The sequence below is a fragment of the Phyllobates terribilis genome, unplaced genomic scaffold (assembly GCF_046119375.1).
Source record: "Phyllobates terribilis strain yellow unplaced genomic scaffold, ASM4611937v1 Scaffold_2__4_contigs__length_985480577, whole genome shotgun sequence".
In the NCBI taxonomy this organism is placed as follows: Eukaryota; Metazoa; Chordata; class Amphibia; order Anura; family Dendrobatidae; genus Phyllobates; species Phyllobates terribilis.
In genome coordinates this window covers 724,935,179-724,961,630 of record NW_027362762.1, presented here as the reverse complement: position 1 = coordinate 724,961,630, position 26,452 = coordinate 724,935,179, and the positions used below count along the sequence as shown (strand labels likewise).

General features: G+C 39.8%; 1 protein-coding gene across 1 annotated transcript in view; it reads left to right on the top strand.

Moving 5' to 3' along the window:
* The window catches only part of CTTNBP2NL (CTTNBP2 N-terminal like), a 79,958-nt gene extending 55,228 nt beyond the window's left edge, over nt 1-24,730 (top strand). Inside the window, exons 3-5 of the mRNA XM_073667187.1 lie at nt 8,569-8,802; nt 14,024-14,131; nt 15,351-24,730. Of these exons, the coding sequence (XP_073523288.1) occupies nt 8,569-8,802; nt 14,024-14,131; nt 15,351-16,814 (1,806 nt within the window). The 3' untranslated portion in view covers nt 16,815-24,730. The remainder of the gene's footprint in view (nt 1-8,568; nt 8,803-14,023; nt 14,132-15,350) is intronic.
* Nucleotides 24,731-26,452: the final 1,722 nt, after the last annotated feature.

Below are 26,452 nucleotides of genomic sequence, written 5' to 3'. Positions count from 1 at the left end.
CATCTCCCTACTACATCTCTGGAGCTCAGCCACAGTGATCTTGCGGTTCTTCTTTCCTCTCTCACCAAGGCTCTTCTCCCACGATTGCTCAGTTTGGCTGGACGGCCATGTCTAGGAAGACTTCTGGTGGTCCCAACCTTTTTCCATTTAAGGATTATGGAGACCACTGTGCTCTTAGGAACCTTGAGTAATGCCGAAATTCTTTTGTAACCTTGGCCAGATCTGTGCCTTGCCACAATTCTGTCTCTGAGCTCCTTGGGCAGTTCCTTTTGAGCTCATGATTCTCATTTGGTCTGACATGCACTGTGAGCTGTCAGGTCTTATATAGACAGGTGTGTGCCTTTCCAAATCAAGTCCTATCAGTTTAATTAAACACAGCTGGACTCCAATGAAGGAGAAGAACCATCTCAAGGAGGATCACAAGGAAATGGACAGAATGTGGCTTAAATATGAGTGTCTGAGCAAAGGGTCTGAATACTTATGACCATGTGATATTTCAGTTTTTCTTTTTTAATAAATTTGCAAAAATTTCTACATTTCTGTTTTTTTCAGTCAAGATGGGGTGCAGAGTGTACTTTAATGAGAAAAAAATGAACTTTTTAGAATTTACCAAATGGAGGCAATGAAACAGAGTGAAAAATTTAAAGGGGTCTGAATAATTTCCGTACCCACTGTATGTCAGCAGCAGCACAGCCAGCTAAGTGAAGGTGTTGCATCGCAGCAGAATGGTAGGAAATGAAGACTAATTGGGTGCTAAGTTACTAAATGGTTATGTATGTGGCACTAATGTTTATACATTGCAGGGTTGTTATGCTTTTGAAGGGCCACTAGATATAATTATATTTGGTGGCTTTATACAGATCAGAAGGTGGCTGATACATGTATTAGGAATTTCTCCTACTCGTATAGAGCCCAGCTTGGTAAATTTCCCAGCTCTTGGGAAAGTACTTTCCCGCTTCTCATCTCCCCAGTCATTTCCTGTCATTCTTTGATAATACAGAAGTATGTGCTGCTCCTACTTCCAGGACTTTTGTTTATTTCCTTCCATGCTCTTATTTATGGAACAAAAGCAATTTTTCTGCACAAACTGTGAAAATGATGCTGAGCTAAAATGTGTATGGGACCATTTTAGTTCGTCCCAAGGGTGTCGAAGTGGATAGTGCTCTGTGCGGGCCATGCCAAACTCACCCACCGTGCTTTTATGGACCTTGCTTTATGCATTAAAGGGAATCTGTTAGTAGGATCAACCTTCCTAAGCCATCTATATGGGCATGCAGGTATACCTTTTGTATCTGCGATTTAATATCTTCTTCCAGAGAAATCCTTATTTTTCTTATATGTAATTAAGCTATTCAGGACCAGGGGCCGGACACTGATCTGCATGACAATCTGCCTCCAGAGCTTATATTTAATAAATTGAGAAGTTAGGAGTGTAGCACAGAACAGTAGAACTCAGCTTTGTTTTCTTACAAACACATTTTCTGCAGCTCTCACAGCTCTGCTGTATCACAACAATATTACAGCACTGGCTGCCTGTGAGCTGGAAGCTGAGAGGAACCTGCAGATGTGTCAGGTATAATCACACACAGCTCTGCAGTGAGATCAGGAGAGCAGAGAGCGGCCATCACACATCACAATGGTAACTTTCCCTTTTATTAAACATAATCTCTGGATGCAGATTCTCATGCAGATCTGTGTCTGGCCATAGTCCTGAACAGCTCGTTTACATCTAAGAAAAACGTGGATTTTTCTGGAATAAGACATTGGATTGCAAATATCAAGGTATCCTTTTATTCAGCTATGACCTGGCTGCTCATACAGATGGCTTGATTGGGTTGATATTACTGACAGATTCCCTTTTAATGCACAGTCACGCTAGAACAGAAAAGGGCCTTCCCAAAACTGTTCCTACAAAGTTGTATGTTGTCTAAAATATCTTGGCATGCCCAAGTATTGTTTTCCCTTAACTAGAACTAGCGGCTTTGGGCCAGCTGCTTAAAGAGAATCCCATAGCCTTATCCTTCCTCTACCAAAGTTCACAGTTGGCACAATGCAATCAGAGTGTTAAGGTTCTCCTGGCATTCGCCAAACCCAGACTGATCCGTCACACTGCAAGATAGAGAAACGTGGTTTGTCACTCCACAGAACATGGCTCCATTTCTTGACACCATTCTACCCGACACTTGTCATTGTGCTTAGTGATGTAAGGCTTGTATGTAACTGTTCATCCATGGGAACCCATGCCATAAAACTCCTAGCACACAGTTTTCGTACTGATATTAATGCCAGAGGAGATGTGAGTCAGCAGAATATTAGAAACCTTTATGCACTGCTTGTCAGCGCTTGGAGACTCCGTTCTGTTACTTTACATGGACTATCATTTCATTGCTGAGTTGCTGTGGTTCCTAAACCTTTCCACTTTTCAATGATACCACCCGGTTGATCTTGAAATATTTAGGAGAGAAAACATTTCACAAGTTGACTTTTTACAATGGTGGCATCCTATTACAGGACCACGCTCTTTAGAACGACCCATTCCATCACAAATGTTAGTAAAAGCAGGCTGCATGGCTAGGGCTGGATTTTATACTCTTGTGGCAATGGGACTGAAGGAAAGCCTGAATTCAGTGATTAAGAGGTGCGACCCAATACTATTGTCCGTATCGTGTATATTACAAGTTGGTTATCTCCACTTGTAGCATTGATTGTAAAAATTACAATTTTAATGATTGGTCTATGAGTGGAACCTTTCTTTTTCCAATACATTAGACCCGTCTCTGCACAGTTGAATATTAGCCTATGGATGAAATACACAGAACACAACCATGGGCTTATTAAATAGGACTAAACATGGCATCAGTCACCTAAGGCGAGCCTCTCTACCTAGCATATTCATACAGTGCTCTCTTATATGCCACACTATACCTATTGGCTTGATATACGCCATTAATCCAGGAACCTGATACTCGGACATTTTCCCTTTTATATTAGTACAATTGGCAAATTACTTTCTCAGGAGATTCCATATCAGTAAAGAGTGAGAGTTTAGATGAGGATGTATCTGCCACTGGATGGATGATAAGCTAGGACATAAAAATGAAGAACCAACATATAAAAAGCACTTATAATGACACATATAAAAGTGGCTGTGGTGCAGATAGTCATGTTGTAGCTAATGGAACACTTTATTAAAAGTTAGCCCGTACGTGGGACATGAGACCATTAACTTAGTTATTAAAACAACAAACTCCATCTGGAACTCATCTGTGGTCCCGAGACCTCACTACGCGCCAGTTCCCATGATAAAAAAACACTAGTATTAGGGGAGGAAACACAACATTTGACCCTGGAGTAAATAAGATCTCTAGTAGTGCCCATAATTGCCTAACTAAAGCCATATACTGTAGGCAGCCGGCAAAGTTGTGCATGGAAATAAAGCGAATGACCATTAGAATCCAGACCCTAATAATAGTAAAAGTTATTTAATGTGTGGTCGTGTCTTCAGTTCTTAGTGTTCTCTAGGACATCATTACAAAATAAGTTACCATTTTTTTCACAAGGATAAACTTTTCATTATTTTCGTGTAATTTTTCACAGAATATTCCTCACAATGGATATTTTCAGATTTCGCAAGTTCTATGTATCGACTTTCTTTTATATGGTCAACACCATGTATTTTTTGTTTGTGTGTTTTCCCTATCGGTGTTTCCTATTTCTCCTTTATGTAAGTCATGTGGAAAGGAATCTGTTCCTTCAACCTTACGATATGACCCCGGCTGACATATAATACATTTTACTGACTTTGTTTATGTAATGGTGCCGTTGTCAAATCCTGACTGTCAGGGTGTAAAAGTGTACTGTAAATGTAAGGCTTGTTCCCATAAAAAACAAGTTATCCCCTGTACACAGAAGGATGACTTGCTGAACACTGGGGGTCTGATCATTTGGGGCTTTTTTTTGCTAACAATCCTTAAAGGTTCCCAAGTAAATAGAATCAACAAACTGAATCAAGATGGACCCCAATACAGCCTGCTCGACATGAGTTTCCAAGTAAAATTGCAGTAATTTATAGTGATATTTTTTCCCCTTTTTTGCTCATTTAAAAGTTTTTTTGTAATATTGTCAATATGCAGGCAGACAAAGAAACCAAAGTCATTCTTTAATTTTTGCTTCTTCCATCCCATTGGAGTGGATAATTATTGAGCAGGATAATTAACCGTCTCGGACGTACCTCCTTATCGGCCACTCTAAGAATCGTGTGTTTTACATGACTCTAAACTTGGTGTTTATCAAAATCTGCAGATTAGTATGCAAACTCCCTCTCCTCCAGGCCCTGCAAATCAGTGTTCAACCCATAAAAAAGGGTATCGACTAAACTAGAGATGCCCGTTTGTAGCTAGCGGTCTTGCTCCTCGTCGGTACAGGGCAGGGTGTTTGTTGTCTGATGTTACCGTCTTCCTGTACCAGCCGGCTCTCCACAAGGAAAGCCTGTACCCCTGAGGAATGTAGCTCATGCCATGGACTGTAGTAGGTAAATATATGGATAATTTAAGTTTGGCACCCATCAAATGACGTTGGCAAACAGAGCTTGGCGACAGGCGTAGTTTCATCCATGTAATGAACTCTGCTCCACAATAAGGCTGGAGAATGTATAGAATGCAGAGCATCTCCTCTTTTTGATAATTCTAAGATAACAACTCCAGCAATGCCAGGGGAATGTCAATGCTCTCTTAACCCCTCAGTGTTCATCTTTTCATGGCATGGTGACTTCTTCATGTCCTTATTACCAAATTTGTTACTTAGGCAGATATATATATCTGATCCATCATAATGAATGTGTCCACTACTAGCAGTATAGTCAGGAGGCGACGACATCTTTTGCTGTTCAGTTCTCATAGATGCCAGGAGTGAGTGGTCAGACAGATGATTTATTATAGTAGATGTGGGAGATATTGGACAATTCAGTGGCTCTAACATAAGAATTATATAAAAGATCATTGTCCGGTTTTAGAAGTTGCATTGATTGGTTACCATTGCTACTTGCTAGTCCCTAGCACAAGCCTCCAGTTTCACTACACCTAGTTGCATGTGCTAAAACTTTGTGCTTGGTGTTTTGCTTGTTCAGCTTTGTCATAGGGTTATTGTGTAGATTGAGGTTACCACCAGTACCGTCCACATTCTAACCACGGGAGGAATTGCCAACAGAATGGGGACTTGGATCCATGCTGTATCCCTAAGACAATACTGGTCCATACCAAACAAAGTGATATAGCTCCTGCCGTTTTCACGCAGAAAAGCTTCATGTAAAAGGCCCTTTAAATTAAATTATTGTCTTTTTAACTAAGTATGAGAGACTATTTGACCCCGTAATCAAGTATGCCAGGTATCTTAGGATTGTGTCAGAGCATATGGGCGATGAACACATGCCATGATCATTGGTAAAAGTGACCTGAGCAGGAAAACCTATGAATAAGAAGCAGCAGGTAGGATGCCGCACAGTAAAGCAGGCTTTATTGGGCATAAACAACATATGTTTTATGGCACACCCACTAATCTAGCACAATAGGTTCCAAAGGTCCTCGCTCAGCATTTGATCAGGGCGGTGACCAGCCAATAAAGGAGATTGTATAACACAGAAGATAAGGGTGTGGTGGAGTGTCACTTTTCAGGCATTGATCTGTGCGCAGCAATGAAGTCTGAGTTGCAATCTTATGCAGAGTAATAATACATGCCACAAGAAAACCACTGAGCAGGGAACACTTTTATTTACCGGCTCAGGTATTACTAAAGCTTTGTTTGCTTGGTTATTACGGATCTTGATTTACCTGAACCGATTAGGTTCTAATTGGTTGGGTAATAATATAGTCATGGTAAAGCACTTTACATAATCTAGGTCTCTTCTGATCTTCCAGGTGTTGTGCACCTGGACCGGTCACCCAATGATGGGAAGCTAGGTGACCACAGTGTGGCTGCCATTACACCTCCTTAGCTGAGTGCATACATCACCTTTGCAGGTTCTTTGCTATATTGTCTTACCTAAGGCAGCACACAATAGCTGTGTTGTATCACGGGACCTCAGAAATGCTGGAGAAGAGGTGCACTGTGGGAAATGCCTTTTAAATCCCATCTGTAAATGAGGAGTCTGACGCGCGGTGTTATGTCGACTCTAATTACTCAGACTTAGAGAGCACTCATGGCGTTACTGCCGAGTGATCCCACACAAATGAAATACAGAACGCATCACCATTACGTTTCATTTCTTAGTTGTGACAACAAGTTTTACGTGTCTGTTTGGTTTTAAGTTGCCGTCTGGTAACATGAGATTATGGGAAAAATTAACGGCAGTTCTTCACCACGGTCCCTCCCAGTCTGGTATATTATTCCTCTGACTACCCGTACAGTCTCCATTTCTGTCTGAATAAATGACAATACTGGCTGGCAATCCCACATGTTGAATAGCTATTATAAAATGCAGAGATTCTTAAGTGATAGGTTTTGCTGACAGTAAGGCTCCCTTTTCGAGCACTTTTTACAATATTTCACATATTTAATTTGTAGTTTAGCTTTTCTTTATCTATTGGTTTTGAGTTATGATTCTTCTCTGTTCACATCTAAAGTGAAGTCTGTTATAGTGCAGGTTTCCTTTTGCTAAAAAGAAGTGCATTGTTGGTGCTTGGATGTCCTCAAAAACCGATACTGTTCCCATAGACCATTGGTAGGATTTGGAAGGCAACTGTGTATATGGAGATAAAATAGAGAGTTATATCAGGTTATTATGTTGACTAAAGCCAACCATACACATTAGATGGCTGTTTGGCCAATGATGCTTCGGCTGATGGCCCGGTCGGCATCCATCTCAGCCGACTCTCCCGTATAGAGGAGCACTCACTCAGCTGAGCGCTCCTGTGTTTTCTCTGAGAAAGCTGCTGCCAGACATCTCTGCCAGTGGCTTCTCTTGGACTTCCAATCGCTTTGTTCTCTAAAACCAAACATGCCGGATTGTCAGTTGGCTGGCACCCTCAAACACATTAGTGTCTGCTGAACCCTTCAATATCTTTAGGTTTGGCTGACATTAGTCTAATTAGTCTAAACCTTGAGGATTAATTGACGCAGCCAGACCTCCTGCACAAACTGTCACTGATCAACAATTTCTAAAAAGTCAACTGGTGCTCATTATAAGACTTTTTTTAGGGCATGTGCAAAAATTGGCTTTTTCAGGTGAATTCCACCTGAAAAAGTGCTGCAAAAAAATTGCATGCACAGCAATGTAAAAACAACATTGCTGTGCACCTGTTCAGTTTTTTGCTACATCTATTAACTGCTCCAGGGTTCAGAAAGATGTCTAAAATGTAACTTGGTTTCAAAGCAAGCTGTCCGTTTGGTTTGAAAATACAGTAAAAAGACGATTACTTCAGAGCCTCCGCAAACGACTGCAAAACTGCAAGTGAAACCGCAGCAGGGAAAAGACTGCATGCATTTTCTTAGCAATACCTCGGCAGGTCCACTGGTGTCTTAAAGACGTCATGTGCACGTACCCTTACATCTGCTAAAGCAACTGTTTTTGGGCACATAATGGTTAATATAATCGTTTGGTCCAAATGCAGTTCATAAATCTAGTCTAATGCACAACCTTTTTGTATGCAGGGAGAGGTGCTGCCAACAACAATGACATTTAGGCTTGCTTTAAAAAATGTGATCAGCAGATATAAAAGGGTAGTTTCTGGTTCGTCGCCTGATTGCTGCCATATTTACATAGACCAACGATCGGGGACGAGATAATTTTGGCTTGATTATTGGTCTGTGTGAATGGGTTTTAACGCAGTTGTCCAAAGTTAAAAAATAAAAATAATGATGACCTCTTCTTTCAAAAAGGGTTCCAATCCTATTTACAAATTGGTATTGCAGCTCTGCTTTATTGATGTGAATGGTACTGAGATGTAATTCCACTCACAGCCTGTAGGCACAGGTGGCAATGTTAAGACAGCCATGTTTTTCTAATCCTGGACAACTGCGCAGTGGCTCAGTGCTTTGCAGCGCTGAGGTCTTTGGTTCAAAGCCCAACAAGGACAACATCTACAAGGAGTTTGTTCTCCCCATGTTTTAGGGTTTCCTCCGGGTTCTCCAGTTTCCTCCTACACTCCAAAGACATACTGATAGGGAATGTAGATTGTGAGCCCAATGGCGACAGCAATGATGTTGTCTCTAAAGTACTGTGGAAATTAATGGCGCTATATACTTGAGTAAATCAAATATATAAATTGGCTTCTGCCACTTGACCACATCATATATCCTTGCTTTAATTTTTTTTTTAATTTAGCACCCTTAGACGTCTAGAGACCTGTACTGTGTATCTTATGTATGGCATATGGATTTTAATATGGAGGTATTCTCCCTTAGAATCATTACTTAAAAGTACTATATGATAGCACATTGAGTAGCTACGGCTCTGTAATATGGAACAGTAGGTACATAGTATGGATAGTAATAGATTTCAATAATTTTTTTTTTATATTGTTTTGTATTTTTTTTTTCTTAATTCTGATATTTTGTTTCTCTTTGATTTTCCAGGCACAGCATAAAGACCGATTCATTGAGGAACGCTATGGCAAATACAACATCAGCGACCCATTGCTTGCCCTACAGAGGGATTATGAGATCCTAAAGGAAGATAATCATGGGCAGAAGCCACCGCCTGTTTGTTCCAATCCCTTGTATGTCTTGAGCGAAGTGATGAAGCAATGCAAGACTATGCAGGAGCGGATGCTGTCTCAGTTGGCTGCGGCTGAGAACAGACACAGAAAGGTGACGGTTTGATATATGATGGCATTATCTCTTTCCCACTTGGGTGTCCCGGAAGTTCCTTTAGCACTTTCAGATCTGAAGATTCAGCAAGAAAAGTTTCCTTTTAGGAGCTGGATGAGCTCTGATATGTGCAGATATACCCGAGGCTTCATGTATATTTGAGGGTTGAGTTCCACAATAAAATCTCTTGTAAAGCCTTCAGATCCCAGCCCGGTGAATCTGTCAGAGCCTTGTCAGCCGGATGGAATGTCAAGCACTCTGTGATGTCACCTATTCGGCTTTGTTTTTTCCTGAGGCGTGTGCCTTTCTAAAAGACCACCTTCAAATGTCAGAATCGTTTAATCTCCAGCAAACTGCCAGGTTTTTCCCTTGTAATTTACCAAAAAGCACAAAACGAATCTCAATATTTTTAGCACATCGTGGAAGCTCTAACTTGGGCCTCCACGACTAAAAACCTACATAAAAAGCAGAGAGCATACAACTAATGGTATGTTTTTTTACCTCAATGCGTTTCCCCATTCCTGTTCATGGTTCATCAGGAGGCTTTTTAGGAGGTAAAGGTGAGTTTGCGGTGAACTGGTAGCTATGTGGGGTTTAAATGGCAAGCGAGGGCATACTACAGTTGTTTTGATTCATATATTTGCGCTTTCGTTGAAAAGTGTTTTTTCTTTTTGGGGTATCACTTGAGCCCTATCAGCACCTTACTACGGGCACTGACACTTTATAGTATCGAATTTGTCTGACAATAGTCTATTGCATTCCTACTATCTTTTTGGGAAGTACATATTGCAGTATAATTACTATCCTTATGCATTGTCACCTTCTTCTGGATATGTCTGTTATGCATTTTCATATTATCTAACATATTGCTGTATCTTGTATATTCTACCTCTTGTGGGGGGTTGTAGTACACAGGACTACCTAGGCTTACCAGGGTGAGGCGATGGTGAGCAGGGGCGCCATAACTTGCATGCTTAATGTAGGGTGCCAACCTCCGCGGCTAGGTAGGGTCATTAACAGGGAAACTATTTGTGAAAATGTTGAGGTTCACCCTGCTATTAAAATATATATAATATGTGTGTGTGTATATATATGTGTATATATACTTGTTTGTGTGTGTTTTTATATATTATATACATACATGAATATATACAGTTGAAACTAGAAGTTTGCATATACTATATAAAGACACATGCATATTTTTCTCAATATCTGACATGAAATCAGAATAAACCTTTCCCGTTTTAGGTCAATTAGGATTACCATAATTTTTAATATATGCCAAAATGAGAGAGAGATTACTATGCCTTTAAACAATTCTGGACTGCCCATATGGTGATGTCATGTGTTTGGAAGCTTCTGATAGGTTTTTTGGTAAAATCTGAGTTAATTAGAGACACACCTGTGGATATATTTTAATGCACACCTGAAACACACTGCTTCTTTGTGTAGCATCATGGGAAAGTCTAAAGAAATCAGCCAAGATATCAGGAAGAGAATTGTGGACTTTCACAAGTCTGGCTCACCCTTGGGTGCAATTTCAAGATACATGAAGGTGCCTTGTTCATCTGTACAATTATACGCAAGTACAAACAAGATGGGAATGTCCAGCCATCAAACCGCTCAGGAAGGAGGACTGGTTCTGTGTCCCAGAGATGAACGTGCTTTGGTCTGACGTGCATATCAACCCAAGGACAAAAGCAAAAGACCTTGTGAAGATGATGGCGGGAGCTGGTAAGATTGTGTCAATATCCACAGTGAAACGAGTACTGTATCAACATGGGCTGAAAGGCCACTCTGCCAGGAAGAAGCCATTACTCCAAAAGAAACATAAAAAAGCCAGATTAATGTTTGCAAATGCACGCAGGAACAAAGGCCTTAATTTTTGGAGACATGTCCTGTAGTCTAATGAAGCTAAAATTGACCGTTTTGGGTATAATGACCATCGTTACGTTTGGAGGAAAAAGGGAGAAGCTTGGAAGCCTAAGAACACCATCCCAACTGTGAAACACGGGGGTGGCAGCATCATGTTGTGGGGTTGTTTTGCTGCAGGAGGGACTGGTGCACTTCACAAAATAGATGACATCATGAGGAAAGAAGATTGTGGCAATACTGAAGCAACATCTCAAGACATCAGCCAGGAAGTTAAAGCTTGGGCGGAAATGTGTCTTCCAAATGGACAATGACCCGAAGCATACTGCCAAAATGGTAACAAGTGGCTTAAGGATAACAAAGTCAATTTTTCGGAGTGGCCATCACAAAGCCCTGATTTCAGTCCTATTGAAAATTTATGGGCAAAGCTGAAAAGACAGGTGCGAGCAAGGCAACATACAAACCTGGATCAGTTAAACCAGTTTTGTCAGGAGGAATGGGCCCAAATTCCAACCAACTATTGTGAGAAGCTTGTGGAAGGATATCCCAAATGTTTGACCCAAGTCATTCAGTTTAAAGTGCAATGGTACCAAATACTAATGAAATGTATGTCAACTTTTGACTTTGCAGTAAGTAATAAAAATGCCTTAAAATATTCTCTCTTATTATTCTGGCATTTGGCAAATATAAAAAATTATGGTAATCCTAATTGCCCTAAAACGGGAAAGGTTTATTCTGATTTCATGTCAGATATTGACATGACCAGAAGTTTACATACACTATATAAAAAGACACATATGCATGTTTTTATGCATGTGTCTTTTTATATAATGTATGTAAACTTCTGGTTTCAAATGTATGTACCGTATATAGCAGATGAATTCACATATATACATATATACAATGTGTATGTATATATAGAGAGCGAGAGATAATATATAGATCTATATCGGCTTGAAGTTTCCTTTTAATAAGGTATTAATATAGTATATTTTTTATTGTTTGAAGAATTTGTTTTTGTTAGACAATACTTTACACTCCCCTTACAAGAGCTCCCCCTTGTGGCCTTCTCACAAATTGCTTACTTAAAACCATTTTAAAAGTCATCTTTTTTTCCTATCATGTTAGAATTTTTTACTTTGTGTAACCAGATACTTCTGGCAGCCATTAATACTGTGCAACAGAAATTACATCTATTACCTTTTTACAGGAAAATAAAGCTGACCCAGATACTTTAAATTTACAACTTCTGTCCTTTGTATAAAGGCCCCTATAGTCTGTGGATTGGGGCTTCCTTATTCACCCTTGACAGATGTTGGAGGAGAGATGAATCTGACATGTCCGATTTTCAGTTGGCTCTAGATGATATTTTGATTGCAGCTCACTTATGTTCCCATCTCCAAGATCCTATGCCAATATGTATTAGGTGTAGTAATAATAATAATAGCAAATACCTCCATTTAGAAATATACGAGGGTCAGTCAATAAGTAATGCCTCCTATTTTTTTCTCCTTAAATAAGGTAGTTATGTTAAATATTTGAATTTGGCACAATTCCTCAAACCTTCTCCAATCCACAGCAATTGCAACTTCCTGCACCAACAGGTGGCAGGACTGTATCCGTTTGCAGAATGGCTGACATCGATGTTGGTATTAGACAACGTTCTGTGATTGAATTCTTGCAGAAGGTGAAACGCCCATTCGAATTCATGAGAGACTGAAAAATGTGTCCGGTGATGCAACAGTGGATGTCAGTACTGTTAGACGATGGGTTCATCCCTGTAACACAGCTGAAGGGCCATCACCGTTGGCTGACAAAATGCGGAGTGGCAGGCCAGTAACCGCAGTGACTCCAAGCAACATTCAGCGAGTCGATGACATCATTCCTGGTGACCGCCGGGTGACTGCAGATGAATTGTGGGGCATAATCTGCCTCAGTAAAGGCAGTGTGATGAAAATTATTGGACAACTGGGATACAGAAAAGTTTGTGCACGGTGGGTCCCAAGAATGCTAACCGATGACAACAAAGAGACAAGAAAAACAATAGCCTCCGAACACTTGCAGCGCTTCCATTTGGAGGGGGAGGAGTTTCTGAAAAAAATTGTGACTGGAGACGAAACATGGGTTCATTTTTTTGACCCAGAATCAAAGAGGCAGTCAATGGAATGGCATCACACTGAATCACCGAGGAAGAAAAATTTCAAAACTGTGCGATCTGCAGGGAAAGTTATGGCGACTGTGTTCTGGGATGAGGAGGGTGGAGTTTTGGTTGATTTTTTTGGAGCAGGGATGCACAGTAAATTCTGTCGGATACGTCACAACCCTAAAAAAAACTTAAAGCACGTCTCCAGCGAGTTCACCCCGCTAAAGCTATGGCGGATGTTCTTCTTTTGCATGACAATGCAAGACCACACACCAGTCGTCACACCACAGTAGAGATTGTGAAAATTGGATGGGAAGCCTTGCCTCATCCCCCATACAGCCCTGACCTAGCACCATCAGACTTCCATCTGTTCGGGCTGCTAAAAGAAGCTCATCGTGGGATTCACTTTGAGGATGAGGAGGCCGTGAAAAAGTCCTTGCGTCAATGGCTTAGGACCATGCTTTTTACCATGCTGGAATACATGCCCTTGTTAAACGGTGGACCAAGACTGTGGAAATGGATGGAGATTATATTGAAAAGTGACAAATTAATTGTTAATGTTGTGGTTTTCAACCTATGTAATTGCATTTGAATTTCTTGCCAATTAAAAGGAGAAAAAAAATAGGAGGCATTACTTATTGACTGACCCTCGTAGTATAGTTCTTTTGATTCTGTCTCTTACCCCTGTGCAGGGCATTGCAGTAGCCTAGGTATCCATGGTTACAACCACTAACAACTAATTGTTATTATATAAGTGGCTGTAACCATGAATAATTAAGCTACTGCAATGCCCTGCACATGGGGTAAGCAACATAGCAAATCAGAAGAACTGTACTACATTTCTAATTGGAGGTATTTGCTAATTTATTAATATTACACTTATTGGAATAGGATCTTGAAGTTGGGAATACCCCTTTAAGGAACACAGGAGTGCTCAGCTTAGCTCTCCCTTGTATGCGGGACAAAATGTCACAATTTTCCTTCATCTCTTGAGATGTCATGTTAGGTCTGCTTAGCTTGCTGGAACTATACTGCTGCCATGAACTCTTGTGCATGGATCTTATGAATTAAACGCATTGGCCACATATGCTCACATGCCAACTGCTCCTGCGCAGTGTCTCGCCACAGTTGCCGTAAGATCAAGCGGGAAAGTAGAGGTAAAGTGTCACTTTATGCATTCTCTGACCTCTCTCGCATCTTCTACAGGTTATTCTAGACTTGGAAGAAGAGCGGAGGAGGCATGCTCAAGATGCAGCTGATGGAGATGATGTGACATACATGCTGGAGAAAGAGAGGGAGCGGCTAGCTCAGCAGGTGATCACTCTTGTAAACCCTACCACTCATGGTTTTGAACAATGGTTACATTTCATAAAGTTGAAAAAGGTCCATCAAGTCCTCAATATAGATTTTTACCATGTTGATCCAGAGGAGGGTAAAAACCTCTAAGAGGTGGATGCCAAACACCCCATTTTACATTAAACATTTTTCCTGGTTCTAAATGTGGCAATAATGTAGTAAACTGAATACAACGTATATTGTATGTATTTCTGTAAAAATACTTCATTACTTTTGTGAACTCCAAATTGCTTTACGGCTGTGAATTTGTCAGCAGTGGCTCTAACAGTTTTGTTCACATGTTTATGAAGTGTAAAAGTTGTGTAGTAAAGAGGCATTTACACTGCAAGATAATCCTGAAGGAGTATTCTCCTTGTAAACTGGCTGCTGATCAACCCATGAACGAGCAATATGCTCACTCATCGGGTGAAATGATCTCTTGTGCAGCATAAAAAGTTCATCATTTTCGGCTGTTGATCATCCTGTTTAAACAGGACAGCCTATGCACACTGAGTGATGTAGTATAGATGGCTCGGTGCTCGTCGTTTGTTTTGGTCTTCCTCTGTAAACAGGTAGATAAATGACTGACTATTGGTAACACCGCCAATTGGTAACTTTTATCATGCCACCAATCAGTCCATGTAAGCATACCTTTATGCAACTGCAGTAGAATTGCCTAGAAACGTTTTATACCTTTTGTTGGACACTTTGGTTGCTTTTGACACCAATGATGCAGACTAAGGCGCACACAAGTGTTTGCACTGCTTGATGTTTATGAACTACAGCATGGACTTGATTGTACACTTCTTACAGAATACATCATTTTGTGCCATTTATACATTTTACGTTGAAGTTCATGTTTAAAAAAAAATAAAAAATAATAATAATTAAATAACCATTCCATGCAATTACATATTATGAGCACTAGCTGCAGCTGCCATTCACATCTCCTGTCACTGCAGCAAAGTCTTTGAGCACCATTTTCTTTAACATGGTACAAAGTTAATGACCCTCGAGCCATTCACCTTATTTTGAACATGTTTATACAGCTATGTTCGTTTCTTTGTAATTAGGGGCTTCCAAAGTGAATTTCAGTGTACTGCATCAGAATTGGTCACCAACCAGAATGTAACTATTTTTTTTTTTTTCTCTTTTTATTTTTTTTTTTTATTACTACTGTCGGACAATCATATTCCAGTTGGAGTTTGAAAAATCACAAGTGAAGAAGCTTGAAAAGAAACAGAAGGAACTATCAGCTCAGTTAGAAGAAGAAAAAGCTCGTCACAAAAAAATGTCCTCCGTTCTTTTAAAAGAATGCGCAAAAGCAAATAACCGAGCAGCAGAGGAAGGACAGAGGGTGGAAAATGTCAACTTAAAGTTGGAGAAGGCAAGGAGCAAGGTGAGTCATCTTGAGGACGAGATGGCCATCGAGAAGAAACGTAGCTTACAGATGGAAGCTCAGGTGGAGAAGCAGCTTTCTGAATTTGACATTGAACGGGAACAGCTAAGGGCCAAGCTCAATCGGGAAGAAAACCGTACCAAAGCTCTGAAGGAGGAGCTGGAGTTTTTGAAGAAACTTGTAAAGGACATGACAGCTGCTTCTGATGTCAATGAGACCTCTGAAAAGTACATCAAGGAAATTATATCTAGTATTAGTAACCCTACAGAGAAGCCAGAGGTTTACTCTGTATCCTGCCAGACCGAAAATGTACAGCAAGAAAAGAATAGCACTGATGCTTTACCAAAAGCTCATATTTCTTTGTCAGCACCTAGTAAAATTCCTCAGCCTTGTTCAAAAGTAAATGGACACTGTGGCACAGCAACCCAGAGTACTGAACATGCCCTAAAGTTAAATGTGGGGGAGAGCCTTAAAGAGAAAGTAACCTGTCATGACAGTTTATCAGAGAACGGAGGTTCACCTGTCCGAGTGGAATCTCCTTTACACATGATCACAGCTGTTCCTTCTAGTGGGGCCTCCTCTTCTCCCAGCAGTACTGCAGCCTCTTCGTTAACATCCTCTCCATGCTCTTCTCCAGTTCTCTCAAGACGCCTGATTGGGGCAACTGGTAGTCCTGGTTACCAGTCTCCTTATCAAGCTGGTATCAACCAGCGTTTTCATGCTGCCCGCCACAAGTTTCAGTCTCAAGCTGAACATGATCAACATGTTTCTGGACTGCAGAGCCCCCCTTCCAGGGACTTGTCGCCAACCTTGGCAGATAATTCTGCTGCCAAGCAGCTGGCTCGCAATACAGTCACTCAGGTGTTGTCGCGTTTTACCAGCCAGCAGACCCCTGGAAAAACTGCCCCTCCTAATAGCTCACCCTTTGGTACAGACTATAGGACCCTTGCCAATGCCTCCAGTCAAAAGAGTGATGGGAGCCATTCTCCAAATCCCTTGAAAGTGTCCAGTCCTCTCAGTCCTGTCTCTCCAGGAATAAAATCCCCTACTATATCAAGAGTGGAAAGAGGCAACCCCCCACCCATTCCGCCAAAGAAGCCGGGTCTAGCCCAGTCCCCTGCATCCCCTATCCCACCAGCCAAAGCACCGACCCAACCCTCATCACTGGCAGCTTCAGTGGATGTATCAAGTAACCACTGCTCCAATAATGGCATTATAACAAATGGGAAGGAAATTGAAGTAATGTTACCGTCCGGTAGCTAGTTTTATGACAGAACTTTTTGGACCTGCTGTCAATTTTGGCAGTTCATACCTGAATAATGTATACAGTCTAGACGATCAAACTTATTTATTTTGCTAGTAGAAAATATGGTATATTATATGTATTTTTTTGTCTTTTTTTCCAACTTTAAGCCCACATACAAATTTTAGTCTTAATTTTGTATAAAAAAAAAAATCATTCTTTTTTTTTTGTTTGTTTTAATTAAGAGAATGAGACCCGATGGTGACAAATCGTATTTGTGTAAAGTTAATCACAATTCTGAGTTTCACATTTTGAACTATATCTAATGATGTCAAAATTGGTGCTTCTGAAGATTCAGATTCAACGTAACCAAGTAAGAAATGCTATGTGACCTATTGAGAATCAAGCTTTATTCTTTATGGAGGCTTTTCTTTTCTTCTTCCTTTCAAAAAAACAAAAACCTATTGTTGATTTAGAGCACTTCTCTCTAGAAGTTGGGGCTTCCAGAATAACAAGTTAAGGGAAATATAATGCTTATTCTGAGGCCCATGTCAATCGAAAGCCAGACAGAAACCTCTCCTTAGTACTTGGTCGAGAGCTGCTGTCGTACGGTTCAAAGGGACAAGCTGCACTAGAGCAGCTGACGGCAGATTTGTATGAATTGTATTGTGAAGTATTTTAACAATTTCAGTTACCCCCGTACCATAATTACTGTAATCGCTTTTTATTCAGCCCTATTGAATTGGACTGCTTAAGTATAGTCCGAAAAAAAAGTTTTTAAAGTGTTGTACTCTTCATTTGAGTAGCTGAAGGAACACAAGTAATTATGTGTCAAGGTTCTTGCACAAATCAGAAATGAAAATCGGTATTTTATTGAATCGAAGGACAAGATTTCCTCCAGTTAGAGCTTATCTGATAAGTGGCAATTGTCATTTATCATGGACATTGTATGAAAAGAGCCAGATTGGAATTGGCTCTCCTCTAGAAGGAAGAAAGCTTTTTTTTTTTTACTCTTGCTCCATCGGTAGGTTGTTTTCTACCTTCTTGAGGAGAACTAATTTGCATACAAGCAGTGTTTCTGTAGGGGAGAAAGGCTCCCTTCTGCAATTATGTCCTCAAAGGTGGGTCAGTACCTTTCAAAAACTACCAAAAAAATATCAGTTATATACATGTTGTCAGCTTTAATCTTTATGGTTCAATAAAAATGGAGCCAATTTCAAACACTAAATGCACATTAAAGGGTTATTCCCAACATTTAAAGATGTTACCTATTCACAGGACTTTCAAGATTTCCATCAATCTTGAATAATAAGGCTCTAAAATGCCCCCTTGGAATCGAGCAGTGGTCCCACATGCACGCCAGTGCTTCATTTATTCATTATAGGACTGCTGGAGATGGGCAAGTACAGCCTAAGTACTCTTTCACTCCAGGGAAGTGGTGTTTGCTTCTTCTATAACCCATGCCTTCTGCTCCTACAGCTACGTATTAATGGAGGCCAGATGATCTTGTGTAGAATTTCTGATCAGTTGACTAAACAGTAAATGTCATTTTTACCAAGGCTGCTATTCAAAACTTGTACTTTTTGTCATACTGTTGGTGTATATGGTTGCTGTAAAACAAACAAACAAAAAAAACTATTACATGTCATATGTAAAACAAATTCTAAAGACAATGGTATCTGAAAGCAAATTGATGCCCCATGTTGATAAATAAGATGAAGATTTTAGAGCGGGCGTCCATCCAGAATCCGATCTTCTGGTTTTCTAGATAATGTGCCAGAAGTTCACATCAGTGCATTCATGTTTGAACCAGCCGCAATGTCCTGGCAAAAATGTATTTGGCACCATCCAGGAAATCTCTGGCAAGTTCAGAAACAAGCAATTAGCCGTTCAAGTCTAAAAAGGTTTATTTAGAACGTAGTGGTAGAGATTTTTTTTGATGAACATCTGAGTGGTGCCATAGTCTGTTTCCTCCATATAAGACACAAGTTTACAGGGATCACATTGTGAAATACGGTATGGCAAAACATACATTTTGTATGGATTTCCCAGATTATATATGTTTTTCCTTTAAATATTTTCCACAATTTTGCTATGATTATTAACATGGATGTATAAGCCCCCCTTTTTTTCACCCGAGGGAGCATGGGTGTATATATAAAAGAGGACCTATCTGTTATAGGACAGATTCTATACCGCATCTGAATGGTAAATGGAGCCTTGTGCTGAGATCTGGCAAGAATGGACCTGTTTTGCTGGCTCACTTGTTCATAGAATACAATAGAAGAATCAAGTTTCCTAGTGAATTTATTCACTAATGTATACTAATGGCCATCAGTGAAACACAAATCGGACAACAAAGCTCCATGCTTCAATTCGGGAGATTTTATACAGGATATTATTTACCAGTCATGCAAGATGATGTCCATGTGTATTACACAGATCAGATAAAGGAGGAAGAGAGCTTCTTCTCAAGGATTAATCTGCAAGAGGAAGGACATGGCTGCTAATAAAAGGTGAAACTGGAGCTATGTTCACACATGTTGGGTTTTTTTATGTCACAAATCTGCAGCAAAACCCATCTCTGGCAGGAAATCACCTGCGTTAAAAACGCAGGTTTTGATGCATTTTTTTGTGTGCATTTTTTCAGCGTTTTTTTCACTGTCCTTCTGTCTCTATTTATGCATGTACATAAAGTTCTGTGAAAAAAAGAACCCCATTCTATTTTGCCATCAAAAACGCAGATGCAAATTTTCCTGCGTTTTTGATGCGTTTTTTTCACCACCCATTACTTCCTATGGGAGAAAAAACACAGTAGAAACGCTGGAAAAAACGCTGAAAGAAGTGACATGCTCTATTTTTCAAAAACCCAACCAAGGGTGTCATCAGAGAATTCTGGTTTCTCAGACTTTGCTGGTACTGCAAAACGCAGCTGAAAATTTGCATAAAAATCTGCTGCAAAAAAACGCTGAAAAATACAACATGTGTGAACATAGCCTTACAGACATCTTCTCTAAAACGAAATACTGTACAGGCAGCCACAACACACTGAAAAAGTTTTAATAGGCTTTACCCCACTTGCAGTTTATCCCTCTGGTCCATAATAAATAAGAATGCATCTTACATCTTTTCTTCTAGAACCACATACCTTATGACGTAAGGTCACACAACAGAGTCCCACCTTTGCACTAGTAATCTCCCTCACCCAGTGGTGTTTCCCAGCTCAGAAGCAGAAAGTCTCACAAGGTTGTCAAAATAGTGAGATGGGAGAGAGCCCCAACTTCAGCCTCCCTTTCCTAAAGGGACAGAGCTTTTATCTCTAAATTGAACAGATTTTTTTTTTTAGTCTTCCAAATGATATATTTATGTTTGAGAGATTTTATATTTTGGTCTTTTACTTCATGACGTTTCCCAGGAGGTGATGGGTCAGAAAAGGTCCTTTTATATTTGTTTTGCAACAAACAAAATTCAAGCTCACTGGGGGGCAGAGGGCATACATGTTACTCACCATTCGTTTTCCAATTCTACTAGTTTCCATTAGCTTGGGTATTTGCCAGAGCTAATTTAGCCAAATATTTGATTTAGGGAAAGGGTCAGTGACTATTGTATAAACCCCCATTTCATTGTAATCAAAACGTATTATTCTTGCACTACTGTTACTGCACTGGAGCAATTGCACCATAAGTATGGATCTGTGTTTCCAACTAACCCCAAGTGCCTTAAAATTACATTACATCTACAATTTTTGCAGGTTCGTGACATCTTCCTTGGATATAATACTGGAGACAGAGGCAGCACTTAAAATAAGCAATGTTGTGTTCACGTGTGTGAATGGTTTACATGCTGCCTCTGTGCCTAGTATTGTTGCTATGGGACTGTGAATCCGGTTCTTGTGAAGACTTGTATTACATATCAGAATTTCCCTATGTGTCGTGATCTTATTTAGATAAGCAAACAAAAATGCATATTACAGGTTCTGCTTGGTGTTCTAGCCACAATAATCTGGCTGCAGAAGTGACTGTGGAATGATATTTGTGTATCTCATCTGTGGCTATACATATATGGTGCACATGTAGTATTTTATTAAGGTTTAAAAGTGTTTATGAAATATTTTGATAAACTATTCTTCTTAAAGGGAATCTGTCACCATGAAAATTTAGTACAATCAGCAGGCGCCATGTTAATGCGTAGGGGTAGTTGAGTAGGTTGGTATACAGATTTGGGAGAAAAGATAGTATAATCTGTGTTTTAGGCTATATTGACATGTCCAGTAATGATCCAATAGAACGGACCCAGCAGAAATCCGTTAGGAAAAAAGTTGTGCTGATACAACATTTTAGTCTGCTATTCACTAACTGATCTCTCCCAGATCCGTTTTTTTTAACATTGGAGTCAATGGGTGTTAATGCGGCATCTGTTGTCTATTTCTAACAGATCATTTCTAGACATATGACCATAGCCCAAGTCATTTAAACTTGTGCGCTTTCTGGGATGTTTGGTCCAGTGCTTGGTTCTATCAGTAACTATCCATTTTAGGCAAAAAAAAAAAAAAACTGCTATTGACCATCATTCATAGTTGTCTGTTATCTGATTTTGCTATTTATATTGCTATACATCTATTTAAATGGGTTTTCTCACGAACAAAATATATTTTAATAGATCTTGAAATAATAACTTCCACAATTGGATGTGTTTAAAAAAAAAAGTTCCTGTGCTGAGATAATCTTATAAATGTGCCCCTGCTGTGTACTGTGTAATGGCTGTGTACATGGTCTGATCATACCACAGCTCCTGGGCAGGGGAGGACACATGCGTCTTCTCCTGCCCAGGAGATGTGGCATGATCTGACAGACCATGTCCCTGTACGGTCAGACGTATCAGGGTCTCTATCTCTAGATCAGGGATGTCACACTCAAAGCTTGGACAAAGTCATGGGCCAACCTTGATATTTATTTAAATGTCTACAATTGAGGAATTTTTTTCTTTATCATCAAATATGAACTTTTTCATATGGGAAAAAATTTAAAGGGGTTGTCCCACGAACTAAGTACATTTTAATGAATAGATCTTAGCATAAAATATTGGAATAATATGTTATGTAAGAGCAGTAAAAAGCATATGGCCCAGTGGCCTAATTTAAATATGTAATAAAGGATAAAAAAAACTTAGAATAATACAGATAAAGTATCACAACAAAAAGTGCCCCCAAACACAGTGATACCCCTATAGTGAATTCTTCCACACCATGGCATGGTGACCACCCCCCCCCCACCACCACCACCGTGTGATTCTCCAGCTATAATCCCCACGCAGCCCTCCTTACATTATAATGGCCACGAAAAGTGCTCCATACAGTATAGTGGGCCCAACATAGTCCTCTATACAGTATAACGGGGCCCTGCATTGCTTTCCATACAGTATGATGTCCCCACATAAAGCTCCACACAGTATAATAACCCCACAGTGCACCATGCAGTATAATGGCCCCACATCATGCTCCATACAGTATAATGGCCACAAAAAGTCTTCCATACAGTATAATGGCCCCACACAGTGCTCCATGCAGTATAATGGTCCCACGTAGTCCTCCATATAGCATAATGGCCACAAAAAGTACTCCATACAGTATATTGGCCCAACATAATCCTCCATGCAGTATAACGGGGCCCTGCATTGCTTTCCATACAGTATGATGTCCCCACATAAAGCTCTACACAGTATAATAACCCCACAGTGCACCATGCTGTATAATGGCCCCACATCATGCTCCATACAGTATAATGGCCACAAAAAGTCTTCCATACAGTATAATGGCCCCACACAGTGCTCCATGCAGTATAATGGTCCCACGTAGTCCTCCATATAGCATAATGGCCACAAAAAGTACTCCATACAGTATATTGGCCCAACATAATCCTCCATGCAGTATAACGGGGCCCTGCATTGCTTTCCATACAGTATGATGTCCCCACATAAAGCTCTACACAGTATAATAACCCCACAGTGCACCATGCTGTATAATGGCCCCACATCATGCTCCATACAGTATAATGGCCACAAAAAGTCTTCCATACAGTATAATGGCCCCACACAGTGCTCCATGCAGTATAATGGTCCCATGCAGTCCTCCATATAGCATAATGGCCACAAAAAGTACTCCATACAGTATATTGGCCCAACATAGTCCTCTATCGGGTCCCTGAATTGCTTTCCATACAGTATGATGTCCCCACATAAAGCTCCACACAGTATAATGGCCCCACAGTGCACTATACAGTATAGTGGCCCCACATAGTGCTCCATGCGGTATAATGGGCCCCACATTATGCTCCATACAGTATAATGGCCACAAAAACTGCTCCTTACAGTATAATGGGCCCCACATAGTAGTTCTCCATACAGTATAACGGGGCCCTGCATTGCCTTCCATACAGTATAATGTCCAGAAAAAGTGCTCCATACAGTATAATGGCAACAAAAAGAGCTTCACATTGTAATGGGCCACACATAGTGCTCCATGCAGTAGAAGGGCCCCACATAGTCTTCCTTACAGTATAATGGACTCACATAGTGCGCCATACAGTATAATAGGCCCCACATAGTACTCCATACAGTATAATTGGCCCCACATTTAAAAAAAATGAAATAACTACTCACCTCTGCCCGTTCCCTTCGTGGTGTCTCCCGATCATCTGCACATATTGGCATAGCAGGCGCATTGTAATGAAGTCATCGTGCCCCCTGCGCTGAGACATCAGATGGAGAATGATGATAAAGGGAGCGTTAGCCTCCATCGTTGCTTTCAACTGTATTGGCATCCAGGATGCTGATATAGTTGAAAGTGTGATGTGAGGCGGGGGACCCGCTCGGTGTCACAGGCCAAGTATACTTTTGGGGACCCACCAAGCATCGCTGGCCAAATATACTCACCCTGTGAGCCAGGTTTGGCCCGTGGGCCAGAGTTTTACATATGTCATGATGCTCTCAGATTAGGTGGCAAAAACCTGGTGACAGATTGCCTTTAACTTTTTAAAGAGCCTTTAATAGGAGGCACCCCTTTAGTAGCCTTTAATTGCACATCTATATTAATCTGGATCTCTTTAAACTATTGTGAAAAGATATATGAAAAAATTACCTTTTAAAGTTGGAGGTTTTTAAGGAAATAGTATTCTTTTCACCTTTTCAAACACCGGTCAATATTTTATAATTAATGTTATTATAAAATCCAAATATTGGGAAATACTGGTGTAGGTTTACCTGATTTTACAGCAAGAAACGGACTGGCCCAGCAGAGGATCCTCCGTTGGGCCTAGGCTCTTACACTTTATAGGTCTAGGAGAGGATGATTCCATTGAAGCTTACTCTTTATCATATCATTTGCCACTAGGAACAATTTCTTTTGACTTAATTCACTAATTTAGGGTCACAGCTCAAACTAAATTTGATTGGGGCAATACAACTAAACTTTCCAATGGTATTAAGACGCAGTAAAATGTGAACCATGTTCAGGCACATAAGGAAGCTATTGAAAAGTTGTCTAAAGGCCCTTTTTTGCATAGATTGGCCCATGTAAACATGTTGATGTATGTCCGATGAACGAGCAAAACAATTTCTTGTCTGATGATCAGATAATTTCTGCTGGCATAAATGTAATTGTTAATGGCAGGATGTGCTGTTGATAACTTGATTCTGTATAGGGACAGGAAGTATTAATGATCACTCTACCAATACAGCTTTTGTTGGCCAAGTGAACTGGCCGGAAAATGAGCTCTGATTTGTCTTGTATATGATCAATCAGAGCTCATTAACAGGCCAAAACTGACACACCCAAATGGGCCTAAGAGGTTCGGTGTTTGTTCAATACGACCTAAAAAAAGGATGTTATTTTGTAATACATACATTTTTTTTTTTTTTTTTTTTTTTTTTAAATAAAGTTGACCAACACCATTCTGTTCAAGGGACCAACCTCTAAAACTGAAAAGGGCTGACCAAGGCACATATTGTTGTGTTATTTTTTTCCTTTTTATTTATGGGAGACCGAGATAAGGGGCCTTTAAAGTTTTGCACTAAAGCGAAACGTCAACCATTGACCGTAGATGGAAATAAAAATATTTGACATTTTTAGGAAGGTTTTTTTTGTAAAAAAAAATATATATATGTATATTAGAAGTTATAGAGTCTAAGAGAAATAATGAGCTAGAAACAGTATTTTTTTTAGGCATACTCATAATGGCCATGGCAACCAAACAAAACTAATTTGATAATTTTGCTACATAAATACATGTTTTCACCTGCATATTCACCTATATATCGCTGTCATACATACCATATGGATCCCACTCCTGCAACTACTGTGGAGAGGTGAAACCCAACTAAGATGGACCCCAAGATTCTATCAAGCAAAGTTTCACCAACTACTCTGTTAAGAGGAATGGGAAGAAGGGAAAATATTTGGAAGAGCCATTAGCAAAACAAATAAGTTATCTAAACCAAAGGGGCCAAATTAAATTTTTTGCCACTGGCATGATTCCGTTCTTTATTCCACTGGATAATGTATTTTACAAACAGATTCCTGTATTCTAAAAACCTCTTATTAATTCTTCTAGATAAACAAAGATTTGGTTTCATTCAGGTTTGGGGAAAAATGAGACTTAAGTATAGGCAATTACTAAACATGTTATTGTGAAATGCTATAGGCATTTTCATACAAAACTATTCCAAAGATGTCAGACAAGTGATATTCTGTCCTTAAAATATTTTCCCCCTTCTGATGTCACTTATTGCATACTTATCATATTGTGTGTCTTGAGGGAAAAAAATGTAGTTGAGAAAACTGCCATCTAGCTGTATAGGAAACTAAGGCATAGCCCTATGCACTTGAATCGGTTCTCCTCATCACTGAGCGGTTCGAGAGTCCATGTAGACTGGAAAAAATGATAAAGGGAACGCATTGCCTTACCAGCACTGTACTAACTTCTTTCTTTTAATCGATAAGGGGCCCCATTGATCATAAAGTGATGGCATATTCTAGTCATATGCCATTATTTTAAAAGATGAGAACTTTAAAAGTGGATCCTGAGCATTGGGACACCTTTTAAAGAACTTTTTAATTGTAATTCGTGACATCTGGGGAGTGGCAATTACTTTCCCAGCACAGAATGACAAAATGTTATTTTACCAATACAAGGAAGCATTTATAAATGAAAGTATTGCACATAAAAAACTGTATAGGAACATAATACATTCAATATACTGTTATTAAATATTTCATATGTAAATATTTCCAGATTGTTTCTTGTATATTTATGGTTTTATACAGATAAAAGTAGGAAATAACTAGGATTACAGTATTCAAATCAAATATTGGATAGAGCACATTGTTAGCATTCAGTGATATAATTCTGCAAAATTATGTAGTGCTTTGACCTTTTTGAAACTGCAGACTTATCTTTGAGCTTCCATACTATATTCTTAACAGTCGCTGTTAACATGGCACCCAATGCATTGGATAGTTCAGCATCATTTAATCCAAATTCTTAAGCCGCACATGAACTGGGACCCAGTCTGCAATACTCAGAGAAAATACAGGGTCACTGTTAAGAGTTTTGTAATAAGCAATGATATGTCATTATTGGGAGTAACCCGTTTAAATGTCTTT